The 27,976-nt window shown below is 48.9% G+C and overlaps 1 protein-coding gene across 13 annotated transcripts in view; it reads right to left on the bottom strand.

The window, feature by feature from the left end:
• MID2 (midline 2) overlaps positions 1-27,976 on the bottom strand; it is a 465,133-nt gene that overhangs the window by 124,697 nt on the left and 312,460 nt on the right. For all 13 annotated transcript variants that reach the window (XR_010590405.1, XR_010590406.1, XM_065557200.1 and 10 more), the window contains 2 exons: positions 25,457-25,584; positions 23,724-23,867 (listed from right to left, as the gene is read on the bottom strand). Coding sequence is in view for 11 of the 13 variants with exons in the window: in XM_065557200.1 (XP_065413272.1) it covers positions 23,724-23,867; positions 25,457-25,584 (272 nt within the window). In the remaining 2 variants the exon portion in view is untranslated. The remainder of the gene's footprint in view (positions 1-23,723; positions 23,868-25,456; positions 25,585-27,976) is intronic.

The raw sequence follows: 27,976 nt of genomic DNA, 5'->3' as shown, positions 1-27,976 counted from the left end.
ACAGCACTGGGCTATGGTTTTCCAGCAAGGGGGAGGCCCAGTCTAATGCATCTCCTGTCAGCAGGCTGATTACCAGGGCTGCGTTGGCCTGGTCAGAGGCACAGATTTGGGGATGCACCTGGAACAGAAGGGGGCATTGGTTCATGAAGCCCTGGAACTGCCACTGGTTCCTGTCAAGCCATTGTGGCAATGGTATTGCAGGCTCCTGTTCAGGGCCAGGCACTGCACACTGCATTGGCAGCACAGTATTCTCCACTCAGCTGCCTCACTTGCTCCTGCAGCTGCTAGTTGTCTGAGGTCATCTGCGTAATTTGTGCCTGCAGTGCTTGATTATGCGGGGGGAGGGGGGATATTTGGGCGAGTCTGATGCTTCTAGTGTGGTCCGAACAGCCTGTCATGGACAGCTTGTGGGCAGCCAGACATAGCAGTCAGAGCTAGAGTGCAGTCACAAGATAGGAGTCAGCTGGGTCAGGACACCAGGAGGTTAGAATCACGAATCAGATGCCAGGAAATCAAGACAGGGGGCACACAGTCTAGAACAGGGTGGAGCCCAGTTCAGACAGCTTCCTGGTCCCGCTGCTGGCTTAAATAGGGACAATAGGCCAATCAGCTGCTCCAGGATTCCACCAATAGGACTGCAGGGGCAGAGCCTCAAACTGGGGCTGGGCTTCATGGGTCCCAGGTACGCAAGCATTAGCAGGCTATCTGGTGGAGGGTTGGAGCATGGCTGCTCCTGCAGACCCAGGTTTGAGACCCATGGGTCATGCAGCAGGGTGAGCTGGAGTTTGGAAGGCTGGGTTGACTAACTGTGGTCTCCCCAACCCCCCATGAGCAAACACTGTAATCATGTCATAAGCATTTGAGATGGGAAAGGACTCTTAGGTCCCATCCAGCCCATCCCTTGGGGCCAGCATCAGACTGAGTCCCACAATTCACTTTCTAGTATCTCCTGCAGGCCAGTTTTAAATGGCCCAAGCAGGGGACTCACACTGCTCCCATCCCTCCACCCAATACATCTCATGCTCAGGAAGCCTTTCCTGGGATTCACCTTACTGTTCTTCTTCCTCACTGTAGCTCCATCACTCTCAGTTCTATCCCTGGGTGTAACTAGGGCAATGCCTGGTATGAGTCATTGCTCTGGTTTTTAGCTCCTGACTGGTTAGCTCAGATCACAAGAAGGGGAGGACAGGTTGCACGTGTCCATATGCATTTTGTTTGAAATGTTTGTTTAAAGCACTTAGAGGATCAGGGCATCATTATTTTAAGCACAAGGTGAAATAGCTACAATAAAGAGATACAAAATAGACTCTGCCCCAAATAACTGACCAATTGCCTTCCTCGGGCTCTGCAGCCTTCAAATGCTCAGAGATTTATCACGTGTACCCTATATTGTTGCACAACTACACTCTTGTAATGTCTCTTCGTAAGCCCTCCAACCATCCAGGAACTTTTGCTGCTCTTGCACGTACTTCCTCTGGTCTGACTGCACCCTTCTATTAATGCAGTGTCCAAGAACTAATGCCATTTTCCAGCTGTGGTCTCACCAGAGCCCCATAACTCCCTCCTCTGTGACCCGGAGCCATTCCACTGCCTTTGTGTTGACATTGCTCATTGTAAACTCTCAGCTCCAGAATCGCACTGCCCACTTGGTCCCCTGCAGTAGGTATCTTGTGGCATTGCTGCCTTAGACGTTCACCCCTCCCATTGAATGGCCGGGGTTCTGTGATCAATTTTCTACTGATTTCAGGCAATTTCCCCAACTGACTCATCTTCATCTTTCCTGCCCACGTCAGATTTCCCCGCGGCCCCTGGGGGTTCTTTCTTCATTTTCACTGCTGTTCAAAACTCCACCCAGTTTAGAAGCATAGGGAGTGATCCATCTATCCCAGTATCCTGTCTCGGACAGTGGCCAACACTAGAAGCCTTGGAGGAAGGCGAGAGAAAGTCTGTAGTGGGCAGTTATGGAATGACTTGCACATGGGGAAAATTTTTTCTTAATTCCTCTATCAATCAGGGGTTGGCTGATGCCTTGAATATGAAGGTTTATATCCCTGCCCAAGCCTTTTTTTTTTTTTAAACCCTTTTTATTTTAACTCCGGGTGCTCTTGCTATCCAGATAAATTTCCAAATCCTGCTAAGCTCTTGGTCTCAAAGATAGTTTGTGGCAATGAGTTCCAAGGGCTAATTGTGTGTTGTGTGAAAGAGTATTTCCTTTAATTGAATGTCCCCATGTTCTTGTATTATGTTAAAGGATGAACAGAGTACCTTCTCCAGATGAGCCATTATTTTTTATATATTTACCATGTGTCCTCTCGAACATTCCAATGTTTTCAATCTTTCTTCATCAGAGAGTTTTTCCAGACCTCTAATATTCTCATCACCAGGGCCGGCTCTAGGTTTTTTGCCACCCCAAGCAAAAAAGTTTTTGGCTGCCCCCTGTCCCAGCCCTGGGCTCCTCACTGCACCCCCCTGCTGTCCCAGCCCTGCCCCCCCATATATATATATATATATATATCCTGCTGCACGAGCTCTGGGCTCCCCCCTATCCCCTCACCATTGCCCCCTCCCCACACCTCCTACTGCCCCAGCCTTGGGCTCTTCTTCCCCCGCCCACCACCACCTGCACCCTCCTTCCGCCGCAGCCCTGGGTCACTGGTAACTTGCTCCCAGGGCAGGTCATTCAGCAGGAATTTTAAATGTGCACAGAACACAGACAGGATTGGTTCCCATATGGTTACAGAACTGCAGTGAAGTGGAACAATTTTCAGTTTGTGTGACTGGAGGATAGCTGGATGCATATTATAAGACTGTCCTACATAAATGAGGAAAAGTTGAGGTGCCTTTATTATTCTTTTGTTCCATTCTTTCTTTCTATGGGGAATTTGCCAATGCAATATCACTGTCTTCCTTTTAAACAAACAAACAAACAAAAGGCAATGGCTGTTGAAAATAGCAATTCCAGTCCTAATAACCACTGGGAAGCATTTCTTGCTCAATTTTATCCTACTTTTTCTACAACAAGTTACAGTGGATCAGTATATTTGATTTGGGAGAAATGAAGTAACAAACTGAGCTTGAGCACTCCTGAATTTTGAGGTGTTCAAATCTGGAAGGCAGGTGCTGGAGGGGGGGGTGGGGGCTGTAGCTCCGCAGGGGAGCACGGCCGCATACATACAGCAGCGTGTCTGGAGATAGGTCAGGGGGTTGGGGGGGCAGTCAGGGGGACAGGCAGCAGTTGGATAGGCATGGGAGTCCCAGGGGTTTGTCAGGGGACAAGTAGGGGGTGGGGTCCTAGAGGGGAAGTTGGGGAGGGTCTCAGGACGGGGCAGTTGGGGACAAGGAGAAGGGAGGCTTAGATGGGGGTAGGGTCCCGGGAGGGGGCAATCAGGGGACAAGGACCAGTGGGGCTTAGATAGGGGGTGGGGTCCTGGGGGGGGGGCAGTTGGGGCAAGGGTCGGATGGGTTGGGGTTTCTGTGGGGGGCAGTCGGAGGGAGTGGATGGTAGCAGGGTGGGGCTACCCTCCCTTCCTGTGGACTGTCCTACTTTTTGAATGTTAAAATATGGTATCCCTACTCATGCAGCTCTCCATTCATAGCAGGCTGCAGCATGAGGTCTCAGCTTCCTCACACCCTCCCCCTTTCCTGTTGGTAGTGGCCAAGGGAATGCTGGGAAATGTAGTTCTTTCCCTGCTCCTGGGCTGGCTCTATAGGCAGGGAGCTAAACAAGGAACTACAGCTCCCAGGGCCCCCTGTTGGTTCTCAGCTCCCATGCTGGATCCCTGCCGCCCCTGCAAATGGGCTGCCCCAAGCACGTGCTTGCTTTGCTGGTGCCTAGAGCCGCCCCTGCTCATCACCTGTCTCTGAATGGGTTATTCCAGGTGAAGGGGTACTATTGATTTTTTAATCTGAAATTGTCATTGACTTGCTGTTTACTCTCTTTCCTGAACTGTTAATGAACATTTTAAATAAAACAAGTCCTAATGTTAATGACTTTGGTGCCCATTAGGTGCTGTCTGTCAGCTCAACACACTGCTTGTGGCTGCATCGTCCTTCACAGCTTCTAATCCATGTGTCAATGTTCACATCCAAGCCCGTTCAAATGTGCTTGCTATGCTTGGAGATCCAGGTCATATTAACTCTGGTGGCTGCTTAAGAATGTGACTCAAAGTTAGATCAGAACTCCCATACTCTGGTTGAAGAATGCAAGGTATGGAAGGTCCCCGATGGCTACGTTTGATGGAAGGTATAAATGCACAAGAGCCCGGTATGGGAAGTCCTAGAGGACTGCCATTCTCATCACAATGTTCAGGGGAAAAGATGTGAAGTCTTGTTAATATCAGCGAGCTCTGGGTTGAAAGAGGGGAGGACTCCTGTCTCATGCTGAGAAAGAGGGACGATCGATGAGTTATCTTAAGTGCCTATACACAAATGCAAGAAGCCTGGGAAACAAGCAGGGAGAACTGGAAGTCCTGGCACAGTCAGGGAACTATGATGTGATTGGAATAACAGAGACTTGGTGGGATAACTCACATGACTGGAGTACTGTCATGGATGGATATAAACTGTTCAGGAAGGACAGGCAGGGCAGAAAAGGTGGGGGAGTTGCGTTGTATGTAAGAGAGGAGTATGACTGCTCAGAGCTCCGGTATGAAACTGCAGAAAAACCTGAGAGTCTCTGGATAAAGTTGAGAAGTGTGAGCAACAAGGGTGATGTCGTGGTTGGAGTCTGCTATAGACCACCAGACCAGGGGGATGAGGTGGACGAGGCTTTCTTCTGGCAACTAGCAGAAGTTGCATCCGAAGAAGTGAGGTTTTTACTCACGAAGGCTTATGCCCAAATATATCTGTTAGTCTTTAAGGTGCCACCAGACTCCTTGTTGTTTTAGCAGAAGTTGCTAGATCACAGGCCCTGGTTCTCATGGGAGACTTTAATCACCCTGATATCTGCTGGGAGAGCAATACAGCGGTGCACAGGCAATCCAGGAAATTTTTGGATAGTGTAGGGGACAATTTCCTGGTGCAAGTGCTGGAGGAACCAACTAGGGGCAAAGCTTTTCTTGACCTGCTACTCACAAACAGGGAAGAACTAGTAGGGGAAGCAAAAGTGGATGGGAACCTGGGAGGCAGTGACCATGAGATGGTCGAGTTCAGGATCCTGACACAAGGAAGAAAGGAGAGCAGCAGAATACGGACCCTGGACTTCAGAATAGCAGACTTTGACTCCCTCAGGGAACAGATGGGCAGGATCCCCTGGGAGAATAACATGAAGGGCAAAGGGGTCCAGGAGAGCTGGCTGTATTTTAAAGAATCCTTATTGAGGTTGCAGGAACAAACCATCCCGATGTGTAGAAAGAATAGTAAATATGGCAGGCGACCAGCTTGGCTAAACAGTGAAATCCTTGCTGATCTTAAACGCAAAAAAGAAGCTTACAAGAAGTGGAAGATTGGACAAATGACCAGGGAGGAGTATGAAAATATTGCTCAGGCGTGCAGGAGTGAAATCAGGAAGGCCAAATCACACTTGGAGTTGCAGTTAGCAAGAGATGTTAAGAGTAACAAGAAGGGTTTCTTCAGGTATGTTAGCAACAAGAAAAAAATCAAGGAAAGTGTGGGCCCCTTACTGAATGAGGGACGCAACCTAGTGACCGAGGATGTGGAAAAAGCTAATGTACTCAATGATTTTTTTGCCTCTGTCTTCACGCACAAGGTCAGCTCCCAGATTGCTGCACTGGGCAGTACAGCATGGGGAGAAGGTGACCAACCCTCTGTGGAGAAAGAAGTGGTTCGGGACTATTTAGAAAAACTGGACGTGCACAAGTCCATGGGGCCGGATGCGCTGCATCCGAGGGTGCTAAAGGAGTTGGCGGGTGAGATTGCAGAGCCATTAGCCATTATTTTTGAAAACTCATGGCGATCGGGGGAGGTCCCAGATGACTGGAAAAAGGCTAATGTAGTGCCCATCTTTAAAAAAGGGAAGAAGGAGGATCCGGGGAACTACAGGCCAGTCAGCCTCACCTCAGTCCCTGAAAAAATCATGGAGCAGGTCCTCAAGGAATCAATTATGAAACATTTAGAGGAGAGGAAAGTGATCAGGAACAGTCAGCATGGATTCACAAAGGGGAAGTCGTGCCTGACTAACCTAATTGCCTTCTATGATGAGATAACTGGCTCTGTGGATGAGGGGAAAGCAGTGGATGTGTTATTCCTTGACTTTAGCAAAGCTTTTGATACGGTCTCCCACAGTATTCTTGCCGCCAAGTTAAAGAAGTATGGGCTGGATGAATGGACTGTAAGGTGGATAGAAAGCTGGCTAGATCGTCAGGCTCAACGGGTAGTGATCAATGGCTCCATGTCTAGTTGGCAGCCGGTTTCAAGCGGAGTGCCCCAAGGGTCGGTCCTGGGGCCGGTTTTGTTTAATATCTTTATTAATGATCTGGAGGATGGTGTGGACTGCACTCTCAGCAAGTTTGCAGATGACACTAAACTAGGAGGCGTGGTAGATACACTAGAGGGTAGGGATCGGATACAGAGGGACCTAGACAAATTAGAGGATTGGGCTGAAAAAAACCTGATGAGGTTCAACAAGGACAAGTGCAGAGTCCTGCACTTAGGACGGAAGAATCCCATGCACTGCTACAGACTAGGGACCGAATGGCTAGGTAGCAGTTCTGCAGAAAAGGACCTAGGGGTCACAGTGGACGAGAAGCTGGATATGAGTCAACAGTGTGCTCTTGTTGCCAAGAAGGCTAACGGCATTTTGGGCTGTATAAGTAGGGGCATTGCCAGCAGATCGAGGGACGTGATCGTTCCCCTTTATTCGACATTGGTGAGGCCTCATCTGGAATACTGTGTCCAGTTTTGGGCCCCACACTACAAGAAGGATGTGGAAAAATTGGAAAGAGTCCAGCGGAGGGCAACAAAAATGATTAGGGGTCTGGAGCACATGACTTATGAGGAGAGGCTGAGGGAACTGGGATTGTTTAGTCTCCAGAAGAGAAGAATGAGGGGGGATTTGATAGCAGCCTTCAACTACCTGAAGGGAGGTTCCAAAGAGGATGGAGCTCGGCTGTTCTCAGTGGTGGCAGATGACAGAACAAGGAGCAATGGTCTCAAGTTGCAGTGGGGGAGGTCCAGGTTGGATATCAGGAAAAACTATTTCACTAGGAGGGTGGTGAAACACTGGAATGCGTTACCTAGGGAGGTGGTGGAGTCTCCTTCCTTGGAGGTTTTTAAGGCCAGGCTTGACAAAGCCCTGGCTGGGATGATTTAGCTGGGAATTGGTCCTGCTTTGAGCAGGGGGTTGGACTAGATGACCTCTTGAGGTCCCTTCCAACTCTGATATTCTATGATTCTATGAAAGTCACATGCCAGATACTGAAAACTTGCTGCCAGATTAGTTACTATTTTCAGCCTCTTGCTTTATGGGAGGCGAGATGGTGCCACAGACCAAGGAACATGGCTTTAAAACATCTCTACTGCAGCTTCCCACTCCGTAAGGGGGAAGCATGCAAGGAGGTAAGAGTATAGTGCCAAATACCAAGTGTGACTGTACAAATGGTTTGCCCTGTGGACCAGAATATCAGAGCGCTGAGATTCTTGGCTGGTTACCGCCTAACAGCTGGAACACAGTGGGAGGAACAAGTAAAGTTTGTTAATTGTCAACTGATGTCTGACTACAAAGAGAAAAGCTTAATGGGATTTTTCCTTTTAATGAAAGCACAAAGGATGCCAGAGATGGCTGGATAGGCAGGTTATATCAGTTTTGAAGATTTTATTCTGCCATTCTCATTGGAAGCCTCCTGCATATTTAAGGTGCACTTAATAAGCTCCTTTAGAAATCTCCCTCTGTTGTGACACTGCATTTTCCTTTTTTGCACTGACTAGCACTCCTTTATCTGCAGCCAGGGCTCGACTCCTAACAGCACATAGGCTGTGACAGTGCTTGGGTCAGTAACAGAGGCACAGGGTTCAAGGCCACAGATGTTCCTTGTAATAAACTACTCCAAAAGGAGTGAGTGGCTAGGAAATGAACATTGCTGCAAAAGCAATGAAATGAGAGCGCAGTTGGAGTTAAATTTATCACCTCTTCCCTGAGAGTGTTACACTTCTGCAGAAAGCACACACTAATTCAGGAAAAAAACCTAGAAACCCCACATGCCAGCTAGACCACTTGAATTCCAATTTCACTGTGTAACCTGACATTAATTTTCTTCCTCCCATGTGGTACAGACAGGACGGCCCTTTTACTCTCTGAGTCACTTCAGAAACTAAAGCCAGCCTTGGCTCTCGGAGAAACACCTGCATGAGGGTAATGGGTGGGGATATGAAAGTCCATAGGTAGGACCTCCCACATACCTCAATGCCCTGCAGATCACCAACTGGCCAATGAAGTGAATTTGGTGCTTTTGCCCCAGAAATAAGAAACAAGCCAGTTGATTCCCTTGGCTCTAAACTGAACGACAGTTTGTGAGGACCAGAAAGGGACTTCAACTAGAATCAGGGCAGGTGAACTAGTCTGCCCCTCCCCTGATGGGAGCACGATTAGGGACAGAGCCCAGTGATGTATAATCCCATTGCTGCATTCTTATTCTCTCTGTACCTGCTACAGTTGGGTTACCAAGATTAGGGTTGATCAAAAAGTTTTCATCAAAACTATTTTTTGATGGAAAACTGGATTTTCAACAAAATGAATGTTTTCATGACAAGTGTATGCATTCCATAGGAAACTGCAATTTTTCATTGAAAAAACCCACACCCGGAACCCAGAATATTTTGATTTGGATAATCAGTTGAAGTACTACATGGGAGTTGTAGTTCTGATTCTTCAAGATCTCCTTTTCCTCTATGCCTCCCCCCAGTTGGACTACATCTCCCATGATGCACCACAGCCAGGGACTCCCATCATGGAACCATGCTGAATCATGGGAGATGCAGTCTGAATGGTGATCCCAGCCTATAGAGGAGAATGAGAGCATGAGGCACCCAAACTACAGCTCCCGTGAAGCACCACAGCAGCGTTTCTGATTTAAAATATTTTAGATTTTGGCTTTTTTTTTTTTTTTTGCTTAAAAGCCAAACTCTTCCATGGGAAATTTTGATGGAAACATATTTTTTTTTTCATTTTTGCGGAAATTTTCCAGGGGGGGAAAGCCTATTTTCCAACCAGCTCTAATGAAGACCCAGACCCTCTCTTGTCAGCATGGTCCCTGGAGAGCAGTGTGGCTCTTGGAGCTGGCCCATGGCACTAGTCTGCACTGCCTCCACTCTGTTCCTAAAAGCTCCTTCCCAAAGGATCGAACACTGTACCCTGCAGGGGCTGAGACAAGGGATTCCACAGCCAGGAGAGTTCATTGGCGAAAGGAGACGATTCAAACCTTCAACTATAAATCACTTGCATTGTACCCATTCCAATTGTTACTGGGAAATGCCTTCATTAAATACATCTAACGACACGCTGGGAGTTTCTTTCTGGATTAGTCCTAACTGCATCCTAAGCAGCACATTTCTGGGGCAGACTCAGAGCTGGAGTCAACCAGCACAGGGGCCACACTGAGTTACACCAGCTGAGGAGCTGGCCTGTGGAGCTCCTCCAATTGCCCGCGGGTGGAGTTCACTGCAGATCAGCTATAAGTACAAAACAGGGAAGCTGCTGGTAATTCGGTGGAGTTTAGCCCCCTCTCCTCTTTTTATTTAATTGGAGTTTTTTGGGGGGAGAATCGCAGCTGTTTTGAAAATAACATGAGAACTCTGTATAGTACAGCAGGGGTGTCTGCCACGCTGTGCCCCTCCAAGGCAACTGATCTGAAAATACAATGTTCCTTTGAGGGTGAGTTGAATCCCTAAGCCAGGCCTGGTGACGTTTATATTGAAGTGTTTGAAGCAGCCCTGTCCCTACAGGGAGGAGGTAGGGGGCGCTACCTCCCACCACCTGCCAGCAGCCCCAGGCATAGCTCTGGGAGTGCAGCGAGAGCCTGCTGCCCACTCCCTGCTGTGGCTGCTCACATACGCTGCGCTGGCCACCTGCTGCATCCCAGCTGAGGGAGGAGAGCAGTACCAGCGGCTCTACCACCTGCATCGCTGCCAGCTGCGGGAGCTTCATGGAGACCAGGAGGAGAGCCAGACTGGCTCTGCCTCAATCTGGGGCAGAGCCTAGCAAAGGACAGATCTCCTCCCCCACGCGGCTCCACAGGGGGAAAGAAAGCAGAAACTGAGAGTGCTAATAGCCATTAGAGCCCTGCCCTGGCCCAGGTTAGAGACCAGGGGCTGCTCTAGTGGATGCTAGCTGGCAATGCTCCCCTCCCCCACAGGACTGTACACTGGCTGTGGATAGCTGAAGCACAGCACAGTCCAACCACTCCCCCTCCCCACCCTTGCACCGATGCTGGGAGGAGAGAGGCAAAGGAGGCATCTACAGCAGCCTTATGCCTGCCAAGGAGTCCTTGCACAAGGGGATTCTCCCACAGGTTGGATTCTGCTTCCTTTGTGCCAGCCACATGAGACAGGGCAGAGAGCCTGTCCCTCAGTACTGACTGTGGTCCCTGGGCCTTTTGGGCTGGACACCCCGCCACAGGAGGAAGAACTTTTTGCTTTCCTCTATTAGCAGGAGGACTTGGTCGGCCAGCCTGACGCAGTATGCATTTTAACCACCTTCAGCTGGATTCCTATAACATTGTTTCTTCTCCTCCTCCCCTGCATTAGGAGACACTTTGCTCAACCCCTTGTCATCACCGTGCAGCCAAAGGAAGCTCTAGAAATAGCTTGAGACAAAAGTTTCCCGCCGCTGAGTCTCACTGAGGTGCTTGGGACAGAGTGTTTGAATCAGAGGCACTCGTTCCTCTCGAAGTCCCTGTCACATCCTTCCTCCTCCACACAGCTGAGTTACCAGGAGAAAAGACCAGATTCTAGGCCTTTGGCACCGACCTCAGTGTCCAAGCTGCAGTGAAGAAAAATACCTTCTCTGTAACAGTCAGGTCAGAGACCAATTCTGATTCTTTGGAAAACTAATTCAGTACAGAATCATAAAAATGTAGTGCTGGAAGTACCTCAAGAGTCCAGTCCCCTCTGCTGAGGCAAGCCAAGTAAACCTAGACCATGCCTGACATGTTTGTCTCACCTGTTCTTGAAAACCTCCAGTGACTGGGATTCCAAGTTTTTCCCAATGTTAACCTAAATCTCCCTTGCTGCAAACTAAGTTGATTCCTTCTTATCCTACCCTCAGTGGACATGGAAACCAATTGTCCACCATCCTCTTTAGAACAGCCCTGAACATATGTGAATATACGGTAGCTTTAAAATGCCCTGACTTGGAAGAGGAAATAATATCTGCTGGAAAACAAGTTATTGAAAAGAAGGCTGGCCCAGTGGCTAGCACAGTAGCTTGGGCGAGCTGAGTTCAATTCCCAGCTCCGCCACAGACTCCCTGCATGACCCTGGACAAGTCACTTTCTGTGCCTCAGTTCCCCATCTGTAAAATGGGCATAACAGCACTACCCTGCCTCAGAAAGGTGGGTCAGGGTAAAGACATTAACAATTGTGAGGTGCACTGATGAGAGCCTTAGATAGATGTTCAAGAGACTAAAGAAGCAAGTGTTTCTGTCACATAGAAATGTGGACATGCTGGAAATGTATGAACAGCTCGTATTGCCCAAGCATTATACCTTCCTGAAAAAGGAAAGTGATCATGTAGTTAAGTGGCTCTTGCTTAATTTCCCGTTTGAACATGCATAATACTTCTGATATCGAGAGGGACCTTCACCAGAGCCCTCTCAAAACCTACTCCACAAACTGTCATGGGAACTTTGTACCTGTTTCTTCAGATTGTACTAATTTTTCACACCATATTTGAAAGGTGAGGGAGGCAATGTTCTAAAATGAGAAAATTCACATATTCCCTCATGCCATGAGGATGAGTCCGGCTACTGGAGAAATGAATCACTGTGTCTGAGGGCAGAATCAATAGCCCTTGGCTTTAAAGGCTCTGTGCTTTTGCCACTTACCCCACACATCTGTAAAAATCAAAAGAAAGACATTTTCTTTGTTTACAACCAAGTTTTTGATCAGCTCTGATGATGAATAATGACCAAGAGTAAATAGATACTGAAGACAAGTCATCTCAACCACAGTTTTGAATCTCTGGTCTCCTCAGTCTGTAATTTACTGAGTCTCCTTAATAATAATCAATGGTGCTAGCAAAGAGCTGGCAATAACCTTGTTTGGTATTCTTAATTTGGGGCAGGGGAATCAAGTAGATGTTTAGCACGTTTGTTAAATTTTAACCCCAAGGCAATTTGCATATTGCTTTATCACCAAGACTTCAGCTGATTTCTGATGTCTGAAGAAATTCTGACTAGTGACTGGAGTTTTGTTCTAATATTAGCTAATGTCAGATGTAAACTTTGAAATGGTAAATACAATTATTTTAAACAGCAGACTTGCTGTATCTGGAGCCTGATCAGAAGAACAGCCAGCCCAGATCTGCCTTTTCTGATGTTCCTTTGTGCTGTCTGATTTTGTTTGACCCAGGCTAGCATGGTACTGTGAAAAAACTACAACCACCGCTTTGCTGCTAGGCAGAGATTGTTATACAAGAGACAAAGATGAATAGTAATAGACCAACCCTAGTGCACACCCCACCATGGAGGTGAGTGAGGTACTCCAAAATCAGAGGCAGGCATCTGAGACTAGATGGTAAAATCGGCGAGGTCAGAGAAAAAACTACATTATGTGATTGCAATGCTGGGGAAAGGTGCTGGACTGACAGCTCTAGAGGACATTCTATTTTGTGCCAACCTCAGAGCAGGTCCTGCAGTGGCAGTGGCTGGAAAAGTCTGTTGACATTCCCCCGGCATGCAGCACCCACCTCTGGGGCTATCTTTCAATGCCTTCTTCAGTCCTTGGCTTCTCTGTTGAGGCTGCCAACGAGGGGACTTGGTGCCATTTGCAGTGCCTGGTTTTGTGACGTGTGTAGTGTCCAGTAGGGGCTCCATCCTGCTCCCCTGACTCCAACTGCAGCACAACTGGGCAGTATGAAGTGGGACTGTGAGCCCCAAAATTATTTCACACAAGCCACTGGACAGCCATCAGATGATGACAACACAGCATGCTCCCGCTTCACACAGCAGTCCGTCACAGCACACTACACACATTTTAGTGCGCTGTAGCAGTGTCCACACAGGACGTTACTGCATGGCAAGCTAAGGTGCTGCAGATTCCCACCCCGGCTTGCTGTGCACTAACGTCCCATGTAGACTGGGTTACTAGCTTTTTGGGCAAGACTTGATCTCCCCACCATTAACCTCTGTTCCAGTGCTAATATAATTACAGTATATCTAGCTCTTGACCCTCTAGTTTAGGACAGCAGTAACAGATGAAATATTCAGAACAAATCAGCACAGACGATCTATTGTCTCAACAAAACAATGGGTAACCATCTCCAAGAGCAGCATCCCCTTCTCAGAATTTAGGATGGGGTTCTCTTCTTCCCTTTTCTGTTGCTGTGTCCCCACTCTTGATCCTTATTCATTGCAAACAGTGAGTGTCCTGGGACACAAAATGTCTTTAAAATACTTCTATTCACAAGCCTGCCTTCTCTCATGTTCTGCGTTTGAATAGCCCCACGTCCACCTATTGTGCCATGCAAATACATAACAATAAATCCCGTGAAAGACTTTGTATCCCATTACGAACTTCCTGAGTCATGGGAGCCATTTGTTAAATATACTATGAAAATATTTTTCAGATTAAAAAACCAACAAACCTCCCATTTAATTATTATCTAAGCACAGCGTGTGTCTAGCATGCGTAGAGGGGACAAGCCTTCTCTTTTTCACTACTGGGCATAAAACAGGGTAGGGATAAATACGACAAGTTTGGGTGAATTGCACAAAATAGGTCAACAAACCCAAGAGCACAAAGTATTTGGTTAGGACACAACCAGGAGTTCATGTTCAAGGAGATCCCAGCCAGGCTGCGGTGCTGCTTTCCAAATTTTTTGACCCAGAATAGATGGTTAGGGATGAGTTACAAATGAAAATAGTTGTCTCCCTGTTTGCTCTAGCAGCAAGACTGGGGGTGGTTACAACCCTGTGGAATCCTTGTAAAGACGGCCCTTAACACAGCATGGCTACTGCAGCATTGAGCCTACTGCCATGTGAGAGCTGGCACTCGCTGCTCACTGTCCAAGTCCTTGCTGATGAGGTGGGAACTGAAGCGCACACTGATGATTCCTCATCATTTGACCACAGCCCATTTACTAACTGATTAGGTGCCGACAGGCTTCAATCACTAAGAGCCCCACACGTTCCTTTAATCTTATTGCTGGCCAAGCAAAGGTGTAGCGGGGTTGACGAGTAATTAGATAAGACAGGCATTTTCTGAATGAATTACCTAGAGACTTCTCTTGGTATTGTTGTGGAGAATAAATAAAACAAATTTCATTTTTAGCCTGCAGCTCGCTGAATACCAGCTTTGTCCTATTTGTATAATCCTAGGGAATTATGTGAGCGTGTTGCTATGCACATGTCTCTTGGTAGCTCCCCGAATGACCAGCCACCAGACAGATTAGATTTGCTAATGCTGAGGATGCTTCAGTGAACTGAAGGATGTTGGACACTCAGTGCAGCACAAAACAATTCAGTTCTGGACCCCCAAAGCACAGAGTTGACAAACTGCACTTCAAAGTTCCTCTCTGCTCCTTAATCATTTCGATTACTGCCCTGAGACATGTCCTCAGCAAACCTATTCTCACAGCTTCCTCCAAACTCCCATGTCTCCTGGGCAAGCCAGCTTGCTAACTGCCAGAGCACAAAGCTTCTGTGGTTTATTTATGATACCCAAATAGGACATAGGCAGGGGGAGAATGGAGAGTGTCCTGGGGCCTTACAAAAGTAATGAGGGAAAAGGAACTTCTGTTCTCTCGCTGCATGTTGATTAAATCAGTAGCCAACAGGATGGCGAGTTCTTTGTTACAGACTGTCCAAGGGTGCTGGCGTCTAAAGGACTGAGCATGGGAGACAGCAACTCAGACTCCAACCCCAGCTCTTCCACTAAAAAGAACAGGAGTACTTGTGGCACCTTAGGCCTGGTCTACACTACGGGTTTAGGTCGACTTTAGCAGCGTTAAATCGAATTAAGCCTGGACACGTCCACACGACAAAGCCCTTTCTTTCGACTTAAAGGGTCCTTTAAACCGGTTTCTTTACACCACCTCCGACGAGGGGATTAGCGATAAAACCGGCCTTTGCGAGTCGGAATTGGGGTAGTGTGGACGGAATTCGACGTTATTGACCTCCGGGAACTATCCCACAGTGCTTCATTGTGACCGCTCTGGACAGCACTCTCAACTCAGATGCACTGACCAGGTAGACAGGAAAAGACCCGCGAATGTTTGAATTTCATTTCCTGTTTGCTCAGCGTGGAGAGCACAGGTGACTACGCAGAGCTCATCAGCACAGGTAACCGTGATGGAGTCCCAGGATCGCAAAAGAGCTCCAGCATGGACCGAACGGGTGGTACGGGATCTGCTCGCCATATGGGGAGATGAAGCAGTGATAGCTGAACTCCGTAGCAGTAAAAGAAATGGCAAAGTATTAGAAAAGATCTCCAAGGCCATGAAGGACCGAGGCCATAACAGGGACACACAGCAGTGCCGCGTGAAAATTAAGGAGCTACGGCAAGCTTACCACAAAGCCAGAGAAGCAAACGGAAGGTCCGGGGCAGAGCCGCAAACTTGCCGCTTCTACGCGGAGCTGCATGCGATCCTAGGGGGTGCAGCCACCACTACCCCAACCGTGTGCTATGACTCTCTCACTGGAGAAACACACAGGGAAGACGGTTCGGGGAACGAGGAAGATGAGGATGGAGGTACTGTAGGTAGCTCACAGCAGCAAGGAAGCGGAGAAACCGGTTTCCCCAACAGCCTGGATATGTTTGTGACCCTGGACCTGGAACCAGTAACCCCGAACTCACCCAAGACCCTCAGGGCACACAGGAGACCTCTGGTGAGTGTACCTTTGTAAATATTTGTAAACATTACAAATGGTTTAAAAGCAAGTGTGTTTAATGATTAATTTGCCCTGGCAATCGCGGCCAGTACATCTACTGGAAAAGTCTGTTAACGTGTATGGGGATGGAGCGGAAATCCTCCAGTGACATCTCCAGAAAGCTCTCCTTTATGTACTCCCAAAGCGTTTGCAAAAGGTTTCTGGGGAGGGCTGCCTTATCCCGTCCGCCATGGTAGGACACTTTACCACGCCAGGCCAGTAGCACGTAGTCTGGAATCATTGCATAACAAAGCATGGCAGCGTATGGTCCCGGTGTTTGCTGGCATGCAGACAATATCCATTCCTTATCTCTCTTTGTTATCCTCAGGAGAGTGATATCATTCACGGTCACCTGGTTGAAATGGGGTGATTTTATTAAGGGGACATTCAGAGGCGCCCGTTCCTGCTCTTCTGAACAGAAATGTTCCCCGCTGTTAACCACGCGGTGGAGGGGAGGGGTGAAGTGATCATCCCAGAGAATCGTGTGTCTGTGTGTGGGGGGTGGTTTACTTGGGTTTGTGCCGCATGTTAACCGGGAAACTGCAGCCCCTCCTTTTACATTGAAAACCCATTTTAAATGGACAACCCAATTCATCCTTGATATGGGAAATGCGCTGCTGTTTGCAACCTTTCCCGCATGTTAAGAAGGTTAAAAAAGCCAAAACACTGTGGCCTACCATGGCTGCCTGCAAGCCGAAATATGCGACCTTGTAATGAAAGAGTGTACCCATTGTTCTCTAAAATGTGTCTTTTTTAACCACCTCTCCCTTCTCCTCCACCAGCTGCAAATGTTTCTCCTTCGCAGAGGCTAGTGAACATTAGAAAGAGAAAACGTAGGACGAGGGACGATATGTTCACGGAGCTGCAGATGTCCTCCCACGCTGATAGAGCACAGCAGAATGCGTGGAGGCAGTCAATGTCGGACATGAGAAAAGCACAATATGAACGAGAGGAGAGGTGGCGGGCTGAATGGCGGGATGAAAAGAGCAAGTGGCGGGCTGAAGACGATAGGTGGCGTCAGCTTGCAGACAGACGGCAAGAGTCAATGCTCCGTCTGCTGGAGCATCAAACTGATATGCTCGAGCGTATGGTTGAGCTGCAGGAAAGGCAGCAGGAGCAGAGACCGCCGCTACAGCCCCTGTGTAACCAACAGCCCTCCTCCCCAAGTTCCATAGCCTCCTCACCCAGACGCCCAAGAACACGGTGGGGGGGCCTCCGGCCACCCAGTCACTCCACCCCAGATGATCGCCCAAGCATCAGAAGGCTGGCCTTAAATAAGACTTCAAGTTTTAAAATGCAGTGTGTCCTTTTCCATCCCTCCTCCCCCACCCATCCCAGGCTACCTTGGCAATTATCCCCCTACTTCTGTGAGGAACTAATAAAGAATGCATGAATGTGAAAAAACAATGAGTTTATTGCCTCTGCAAGCGGTGCTCGAATTGGGGAGGGGAGGGTGGGGTGGGGTGGTTGGTTTACAGGGAAGTAGAGTGAACCGGGTCGGGGGGGGGGGGGGTTTGGAGGGTTCATCAAGGAGAAACAAACAGAAGTTTCACACAGTAACCTGGCCAGTCACAAAACTCGTTTTCAAAGCTTCTCTGATGCGCACCGCGCCCTGCTGTGCTCCTCTAAGTGCCCTGGTGTCTGGCTGCGTGTAATCAGTGGCCAGGCGAGTTGCCTCAACCTCCCACCCCGCCATAAAGGTCTCCCCCTTACTCTCACAGATATTGTGGAGCGCACAGCAAGCAGCAATAACAATGGGGATATTCTTTTCGCTGAGGTCTGAGCGAGTCAGTAAGCTGCGCCAGCGCGCTTTTAAACGTCCAAATGCACATTCCACCACCATTCGGCACTTGCTCAGCCTGTAGTTGAACAGGTCCTGACTCCTGTCCAGGCTGCCTGTGTACGGCTTCATGAGCCATGGCATTAAGGGGTAGGCTGGGTCCCCAAGGATCACGATAGGCATTTCAACATCCCCAACGGTTACTTTCTGGTCCGGGAAGAAAGTCCCTTCCTCCAGCTTTCGAAACAGAGCAGAGTTCCTGAAGACGCGAGCATCATGTACCTTTCCCGGCCATTCCACGTTGATGTTGGTGAAACGTCCCTTGTGATTCACCAGGGCTTGCAGCAGCATTGAAAAGTACCCCTTGCGGTTTACGTAGTCGGTGGCTTGGTGCTCCAGTGACAAGATAGGGATATGGGTTCCGTCTATGGCCCCGCCACAGTTTGGGAATCCCATTTCAGCAAAACCATCCACTATTGACTGCACGTTGCCCAGAGTCACTACCCTTGATATCACCAGGTCTTTCATTGCCCTGGCAAATTGGATCACAGCAGCCCCCACCGTAGATTTGCCCACTCCAAATTGATTCCCGACTGACCGGTAGCTGTCTGGCGTTGCAAGCTTCCACAGGGCTATCGCCACTCGCTTCTCAACTGTGAGGGCTGCTCTCATCTTGGTATCCTGGCGTTTCAGGGCAGGGGAAAGCAAGTCACAAAGTTCCATGAAAGTGCCCTTACGCATGCGAAAGTTTCGCAGCCACTGGGAATCGTCCCATACCTGCAGCACGATGCGGTCCCACCAGTCTGTGCTTGTTTTCCAGGCCCAGAATCAGCGTTCCACGGCATGAACCTGCCCCAGTGACACCATGATTTCCACATTGCTGGGGCCTGTGCCTTGTGAGAGGTCTATGTCCATGTCAATTTCCTCATCACTCTCTTCGCCGCGCTGCAATCGCCTCCTCGGGTGGTCCGGGTTTCACCTTGGCATGTCCTGGCTCTGCATATACTCCAGGACAATGCGCGTGGTGTTCATAGTGCTCATAATTGCCGCGGTGATCTGAGCGGGCTCCATGATCCCAGTGCTAGCTATGGCGCCTGGTCAGAAAAAAGGCGCGAAACTAGTATCTGATGGACCAGGAGAAGGAGGGAGGGCGGGCCGAGTGACGACATGGCGTACAGGTACAGGAACAGGGAATTAAAATCAAGAAAGGTGGCTGTGCATCAGGGAGAAACACAAACAACTGTCACACAGAATGGTCCCCCCAAAGATTAAACTGAAAACCCTGGGCTTAGCAGGCCGTTGATTTCACGGAGGAAGGGGAAGCAAATGAATACAGAACAAATCTACTTTTTACATCTTAAGCTGGCAGCCGACGGTGCAGCATGAGTGATAGCCTCTGCAGTATGATGATGACGGATACCAATCATAATATACCATCGTCTGCCAAAAGGCAAGGGGCTGCTGCTGTGTGGTAATGCAGCCCCACGTCTGCCAGCCCCACGTCCGCCAGCACCCAGCATCGCCCTCGGCCTCTTCTGGGTGCTTAGCAGACAATACTGGGCAATTGGCAGAAAATAGTATACTACGACTGGTAGCCATCATCATCGAAACAGTAGCATGTCTGCCCAGGTGGCCATGATTGACAGCCACTCCAGTATGACGACGATGGGTACCAGTCATAATATGCCATCGCCTACCAAAGGGCAAGGGGCTGGTGCAATGCAGCCCTACGGCTGCCAGCCCCACGGCTATTATTCATGCTACACCGTCTACCGCCAAAAGGCAGTTAGCAGCTGCTGCTGTGTAGCAATGCAGTCCCACGTCTGCCGGCACCCAGAGGACATATGGTGACGGTGAGCTCAGCTGAGCTGAGCGGGCTCCATGCTTGCCGTAGTATGTTGTCTGCACAGGTAACCCAGGTAAAAAGGCGCGAATCTATTGTCTGCCGTTGCTGTGACGGGGGGGGAGGGGCCTGACGACATGTACCCAGAACCGCCCGCGACACTGTTTTGCATCATCCGGGCATTGGGATCTCAACCCAGAATTCAAAGAAAAGGCGTGAAAGTAGTATCTGACGGACTAGGGGAAGGAGGGAGGGCGGGCCGAGTGACGACATGGCGTACAGGTACAGGGAATTAAAATCAAGAACGGTGGCTGTGCATCAGGGAGAAACACAAACAACTGTCACACAGAATGGTCCCCCCAAAGATTAAACTGAAAACCCTGGGTTTAGCAGGCCGTTGATTTGACGGAGGGAGGGGGAAGCAAATGAATACAGAGCAAATCTATTTTTTACATCTTAAGACGACGGTGCAGCGTGACTGATAGCCCTCGGCATCTTTCTGGGTGCTTGGCAGCAAATACTGGGCGCTTGGCAGTTAGTGTATGATGATGGTCTTCAGGCCTATTGCACGATCTGCTGCTCGGGGAAGACTCTGCTAATGTGCGATGACCCAACTTGTAACAGGACGGTTAACAGTCGTAATACACCATCTACTGCCAAAAGGCAAGGGGCTGATGCAATGCAGCCCCACGGCTGCCAGCACCCAGATCGCCGATGAAGGCTACCAGTCTACTGCACCGTCTACTGCCAAAAGGCAGTTAGCAGCTGCTGCTGTGTAGCAATGCAGTCCCACGTCTGCCGGCACCCAGAGGACATATGGTGACGGTGAGCTCAGCTGAGCTGAGCGGGCTCCATGCTTGCCGTGGTATGTTGTCTGCACAGGTAACCCAGGTAAAAAGGCGCGAATCTATTGTCTGCCGTTGCTGTGACGGGGGGGGTGGGGCCTGACGACATGTACCCAGAACTGCCCGCGACACTGTTTTGCATCATCCGGGCATTGGGATCTCAACCCAGAATTCCAAGGGGCGGCGGAGACTGCGGGAACTGTGGGATAGCTGTGGGATAGCTACCCATAGTGCAATGCTCCGGAAGTCGACGCTAGCCTCGTACTGTGGACGCGGTCCGCCGACTAGAGCACCTAGAGCATTTTATGTGGGGACACACACAATCGGCTGTATACAACCGATTTCAATAAAACCGGCTTCTATAAATTCGAACTAATTTCGTAGTGTAGACATACCCTTAGAGACTAACAAATTTATTAGAGCATAAGCTTTCGTGGGCTACGAAAGCTTATGCTCTAATAAATTTGTTAGTCTCTAAGGTGCCACAAGTACTCCTGTTCTTTTTGCGGACACAGACTAACACGGCTGCTACTCTGAAAAAAGCTCTTCCACTGTTTACCTATATGGCCTTGGACAATTGACTTCCCCTCAATGCCAGCTTCCCCATGTGTAACAGGGGGCTGATACTTGCCTTCCTAAGCGGGGCAGGTAAACCATTCCTCACTGATAGGTGTATGAGTGCAAAGTGTTAGCAGTATTAATGGTAAATCAGCAGAGACTGCTGTGGGTTAGCAACCTCAGTGCCCTGCACCAAGCTGTGACACCCCCAGGTTTGGATCCCAAGTTTGGGCCCCAGTCTGACAAGAAGTAGGGTGCTAGGGAAGTGGCAAAATATTCAGTACCCAGGGAGTGGGATCTGGGGGGTGGGCAGAACACACTGTGTCAATCTGGAGCCCGCCCTCAGTGGAAAGTGCCCATGCAACCCTTCTCAGCCAAAGACCAGTGGCCCGGGTGAAGAGCCTCCAGGGAGGAAGGTGAAAATTGCAGGGAATCCTCTCTAAAGTGTCAGGGGGTAGCCGTGTTAGTCTGTATCTACAAAAACAGCAAGGAGTCTGGTGGCATCTTAAAGACTAACAGATTTATTTGGGCATAAGCTTTCGTGGGTAAAAAAACCCACTTCTTCAGATGCATGGAGTGAAAATTACAGATGCAGGCATTATATAGTTGTGACGGGTTGGATCACAGAAACCCCCTTGGGAACTGCCACCCGATGTGCAAAGACTACCCCTGCTTCTGTTTTCCCTGCCAGCTCAGGACTCCAGCACCCTGTCTTGCTGAGCCAGACACTCCTGTCTGGCTCCAGACACAGACCCAGGGTCTGAATCACTTGTCCCAAAGCTGCAAGTTTACCTGAAAACAGCTCGCAGTAGCGTGCTTGTCTTTAGCACTCAGATGCCCAACTCCCAATGGGGTCTAAACCCAGATAAATCCGTTTTACCCTGTATAAAGCTTATGCAGGGCAAACTCATAAATTGTTCGCCCTCTATAACACTGATAGAGAGATATGCACAGTTGTTTGCTCCCCCAGGTATTAATACATACTCTGAGTAAATTACTAAATAAAAAGTGATTTTATTAAATACAGACAGTAGGATCTAAGTGGTTCAAAGTAGTAACAGACAGAACAAAGTAAGTCACCAAGCAAAATAAAATAAAATGCGCAAATCTATGCCTAATCAAACTAAATACAGATAATCTCACCCTCAGAGATGTTTCAGTAAGTTTTTCTCAGACTGGACACCTTCCAGGCCTGGGCACAATTCTTTCCCCTGGTACAGCTCTTGTTGCAGCTCAGGTGGTAGCTAGGGGATTCTTCATGATGGCTTCTCTCCCCCTCTCTTCTCTTCCCCCCTTTATATATCTTTTGCATAAGGCGGGAACTCTTTGTCTCTCTGGGTTTCCACCCCCCCTCACTGGAAAAGCACCAGGTTAAAGATGGATTCCAGTTCAGGTGACATGATCACATGTCACTGCAAGACTTCATTACTCATTTGCCAGCACACACATATACAGGAAGACTCACAGGTAAACACAGCCATCTGCAGACAATGGGAGTCATCAAGATTCCAAACCATCATTAATGGTCCACACTTTACACAATTACAATAGGCCCTCAGAGTTACATTTTATATTTCTAGTTTTAGCTACAAGAGTGGTACATTTATACAAATCAGATGATCATACTCAGTAGATTATAAGCTTTGTAATGATACCTTACAAGAGACCTTTTGCATGAAGCATATCCCAGTTACGTTACATTCACTTATTACCGTATTTTCTCTAAAACCAGCTCAGTTACATTATATTGACTTATTATCAAGTTTTTATAAGACCATATAGACTGCACAACGTCACAATAGTGACACATGAAGAGAAGGGAGTTACCTCACAAATATAGAACCATTTGTGAGATAACTCCCTTCTCTTCATGTGTCACTATATAATGCCTGCATCTGTAATTTTCACTCCATGCATCTGAAGAAGTGAGGATTTTACCCACGAAAGCTTATGCCCAAATAAATCTGTTAGTCTTTAAGGTGCCACCAGATTCCTTGTTGTTCTCTAAAGTGCTCTCCTTCCCATCCCCCCCAGACACTGGATACCCGCACAGAACCCATTTACAAACGGGATGCAGAGAACACTTTAAAAAGACAGTCAAGCTAAAATTCCCATTAAGAAAACAAGATGAACATGCTTGCCAGGATTGTTAACCCCATCTTCATTCTCAAATGGCAATCCTTAGGGGAAACCTCATTTACTTTTGTCTCGTTAACACTTATTGGTTACTTTTGCCATTTTGCCAACCTTGAAGAATGAAAATTGATTGGCCAGTTTCCCTTGTTTGCGCTCGTGCATGAGCCCTTTATGGCAAGGCTGGGTTGCAAATGCTGCAGGGGAAGGGAGCAATCACAACCACATGCTGTTTTCACCGGACTTCCAAAAATATCCCCAAAAAACCAAAACAGAGCAAAATTTTCTCCTGTGCTTGAGTTTTGCAAAATTTTGTTTCTAACCAAAACTAATTTGGGGGTTAAACAGCTCTCAAGGTTCCTGGCAAGTTGATATGGGAACTGCGATGCTACTGTAGCCCTTGAATCCTTCCTGACATTGACCGATGGCATCTTTCCTGCCAGACTCGACTGTAATCCCTGGTGATGCCATCTTTACTTTCTTCACTGCAACACTGCATTCCCTGCAAGCAAATGGCTACTTACTGATGAAGTTGGCCTGGCCGGTGAAGATGGTGTACTGGAGCTCATAGGAACTGACACTGAACTCATCCTCCGAGATCCAATGGACTGTAATGGTGTCATGGGAAGCTGTACAAAGCTCCTCTCGGACAGACGGTGGATTGGGTGCTGCATGGGCGACAGATGACAATGTAGATATAAGAAGGGGTTTTCGCATCCACTTGGGTGACACCTCATAATGGAGACAGTCTCTATATGGAGGGAGCACAGCCACTGCACAGAAAAAACAATTCTATGTGTTGTTGAGTGATTGCTGGAGTAAAATGGAGGCTCCTGGAAGGGCTGAGGCAACAGGGACAAGGCTAGGAGACCCATTATTAATGTGGTCACATTGAAGGTTTAGGCCGCTAATTAAAGCCCCGCCTCTGGTTGGCACTGATTTTTTAACAACCTTTTTATCTGATAAATGTTCTGGACACATATGATATTTCTCCTCTTATATTATCTGCTTGGAAATCTGATAGATGGACCTAAAGATCAGCTTGCTTCTCTGGTGCGTTTGTCTCCTCAGTGGCTTTAAGTAGCCTTGTAAAGAAACACAGGTATATCTATACTGCAGTTGGGCAAAGTAATTCCCAGTCCAAGTAGACGTACCCATAATAGCTTGAGCTGAGCTAGCATGCTCAACATAGTAGTGTGGCCATGGCAGCATGGCTATTTTCTGTGTGCTACCTTGAGGCTATGCCCTCTGCAGATACCATACACTACATGGGCAGCTTTTCCCCCACTTTCTTCAAATGTAGAAGAAAACCCGTCAAAAAGGACTGTAGCGCGTCAGGACGGGAGTAGCCCTTCATTGCTATTTACTTGCATTACGGTATACCTTTTATTCTTATGTGTATTACCGTCACACCCAGAGACCCAAATCTGGATCAGAGACCCCATGTGCTAGATGCTGTCTGAACACAAAGGTTGACGTGATCCCCATCCAAAAGAGCTTTCAATTAAGGCCTCAAGACACATACAAAGGGCAGCAAAGAGGAAACACTAAACTATATTACATGTTAAATGTATTACATGTTTTTTTTTTTTCAAATGTACTATTGGCTGCTCATTTCCTGTGGACAGCATGGCAGGAAGTGGGATTTGAAGAAGGAGGTTCCAGGGATTTTTTCAGAGAGGGCATTCCCTGCATTCATTAAAGCAGCGGACGTCAGCACCACTGGTGGAGCAGAGGAGACGGGAAAGGGGAAGCAGGAGATAGCAGCCAATGTGATGAGAGCAGATATGAAGGGGCAGAACTGTGAAGATGCTTGGAAGTGAAACACTTCAATTGGATGGGGTGGAAATAGGGGAACCATGAGAAGGATTTAAAGTGGGATGGGGTGGTTACATGGTCAGAAGGAAGACGACCATAGCAGCTGACTGGACAGAAGTGATGTGGGTGAAGAGAAGGGTCTGAGGAGAAGGATGCTGTACTCAAGCCAGGGGATGAGAGCGTGACTTAGAGGTTTTGCAGAAAAGGCAGAGAATTGTAACAGATTTCAGAAACAGCCACCCTAAGAACATGCCTGAACACCAAAAGCCCAAGGACTGATGACTGGGCCGCTCCATTACCATGCCAAGTTACAGCATCAAGAAGCAGTTTAAAAGACTAGAACAACTTACAATGTAGTTGATATTAAAATATTTTCTACTTCATCTGAGAGGACAAAGAAGGTTACAGTGTGTGTTAGGAAAGCAGGATCAGCACACACCTGTTAGATAATCCAGACCCTCCAGCAGTTTCTTTTCTCTGGAAAAATCTAAAGCAAAGTTTTCAAAGGCATCGTTAAAATTGATATCTGGTATCAGCACTTGAGAGGATGCAGTTGCCATGGCGACCCTGAAAGAAAGAAAAGAGCATCAATATACATTAGGGTGTATTTGGACAACCCAGCCGGCAGTTAGATTGATGATTAAAAAGGCGCAAACAGCCTTGCAGTAATGTAACATGCCAGGAGGAAAACCATCACCCAAAGCAGGCTTCTCTGGAGAAGCAAAGCAGCAAGCCCCTGGGGAAGGGCCTGGTGGCTTTGTTTGCTTTTGTTGTTGTTATTAGTGACCGAAGCATCCTCCTTTTGCTCTCTGAAACAATCACAAACATTACGCTGGGCTAGACAGGGCTACCTAAGCGACAGCGCTGCCTGTTCTTCCAAGGAAGAACATGCTCCCATTCACACTTCATGTTCACCTTCTGAATGACTTGCCTCCCATTGTCCCAGCTGGACATTCGTGATTCCAGAGTGAGTGGCACCCCACACCTGATACGATCCCCAGTGAGGATTCTCACAGGCCTTGTCCGCACTAGGACATTTCTGCTAATATTTCCCACTGCTGCATCTCCACTGGTGGCTGCAATGGTGTGATTTAGAGCACCAGCACCCACCAGTGTTTTCAGCACTAAGTTGTGCAGGTCGGCTCTAAACAGGGTTGGATTGGAATACCCAGTAATCTAGGGTTACCATATTTCAACAATCAAAAAAGAGGACGGGAGGAGCCACGCCCTAGCCCCGCCCCCATCCTGCCCTAGCCCCGCCCCTGCCCCTTCCACTCCCTCCCACTTCCCGCCCCCCTCAGAACTCCCAACCCTCCCCCCCACTCCTTGTCCCCTGACTGCCCCCTCCTGGGACCCCTGCCCCTAACTGCCCCCCAGGACTCCACCCCTACCTAAGCCTCCCTGTCCCTTGTCCCCTGACTGCCCCCTCCTGAGACTTTCCCCCCATCCTAACTGGCCCCCTAGGACCCTATCCCCTACCTGTCCCCTGACTGCCCCAACCCTTATCCACACCCCCACCCCCAGACAGACACCAGGGACTCCCACACCCCATCCAACCACTCCCCACCCCCTGGCCCCCCCCTGAACTCCCGACCCATCTAAACCCCTTTGCTCCCTGTCCCCTGACTGCCCCCTCCTGGACCCCTGCTCCTAACTGCCCTCCAGAACCCCACCCCCTACCTAAGCCTCCCTGTTCCTTGTCCCCAACTGCCCCCTCCTGAGACCCCCCACCCTAACTGACCCCCTAGGATCCTACCCCCTACCTGTACCCTGACTGTCCAAAACCTTACACCCCCCAACCCCCAGACAGCCCCCCCGAACTCCCGACCCATCGAACCCTGCTCCCTGTCTCTTGACTGCCCCCTCCAGAACCTCCCTGCCCCTTCTCTGACCCCCTGACCCGCTTACCGTGCCGCTCAGAACAGAGTGCTGCAGAGCAGCACGCTCGGCAGCAGGGGAGGGGGGAGCAGAGGGAGGAGCTCCAGACTGCCGGAGGCCCGAGGCGAACGGCCGGCCGGCGATCTGCGAATGCAGGGAGGGAGAGGGAGGGAAAGAGAGGAGGGGAGTGGTCTCAAATTGCAGGGGAGAGGAGGGGGAAGCGGAGGAGGGGCTCTGGCTGTCAGAGCCCCGTGCGAGTGGCACGATCCGGCTGGCTGCCCTATCAGCCGCGCGCGCTCTGCATGGGGGGGAAGTCCGGACATTTACAAATTCCCCCCGGACGCTATTTTTAATTTAAAAAAGCCGGACATGTCCGGCAGAACCTAGACGAATGGTAACCGTACAGTAATCTCCTGGGGCCCTGTCTATACCCACTAGTGAGTGTATGTTACAGGTTTCCATCTATGGCCAGTCCACAGAGGTTATGAGCCAGTTACAGCCCCAGTTAAAGAACCTGACTTAAGCTCACGCAGTAGCAGCTTGTGCTTTTAGCTCTGGAGGTCCTCAGTTCAATCCCTGGTGTTTCAGCCCAGAGGGCGGCTGACACCACCACCACTAGTGGAACTGAAAGGGAGGTAACCATGACCAGTAATTATTCAGCAGATGAAGCCTAGTGCCACCATTCTTTCAATGTTTCACCTATTACTCTCAACGGCCATTCTCAAACTCCTGTATCTGTCATACAATTTGCTGGTGGCCCTGTGCAATGCTGCATGCTGTACCACTGTAAAGAACTTTGATAGCTGGCAAGAGCGGGGAGGGATAGCTTGGTGGTTTGAGCATTGGCTTGCTAAACCCTGAGTTGTGAGTTCAATCCTTGAGGGGGCCATTTAGGGAACTGGGGTAAAAAATCTGTCTGGGGATTGGTCCTGCTTTGAGCAGGGGGTTGGACTAGATGACCTCCTGAGGTCCCTTCCAACCCTGATATTCTATTATTCTAAGAGTACTCTTTGTGAGCACCACTTCTGTGGCTGTGGGGATTAGTAAATAGATAAAGATGGTTCAGAAAACAGGCAGGGTT

The sequence above is a fragment of the Chrysemys picta genome, chromosome 9, assembly GCF_011386835.1.
Source record: "Chrysemys picta bellii isolate R12L10 chromosome 9, ASM1138683v2, whole genome shotgun sequence".
Classification (NCBI taxonomy): Eukaryota; Metazoa; Chordata; order Testudines; family Emydidae; genus Chrysemys; species Chrysemys picta.
This window is presented reverse-complemented; position numbering and strand designations above follow the sequence as displayed.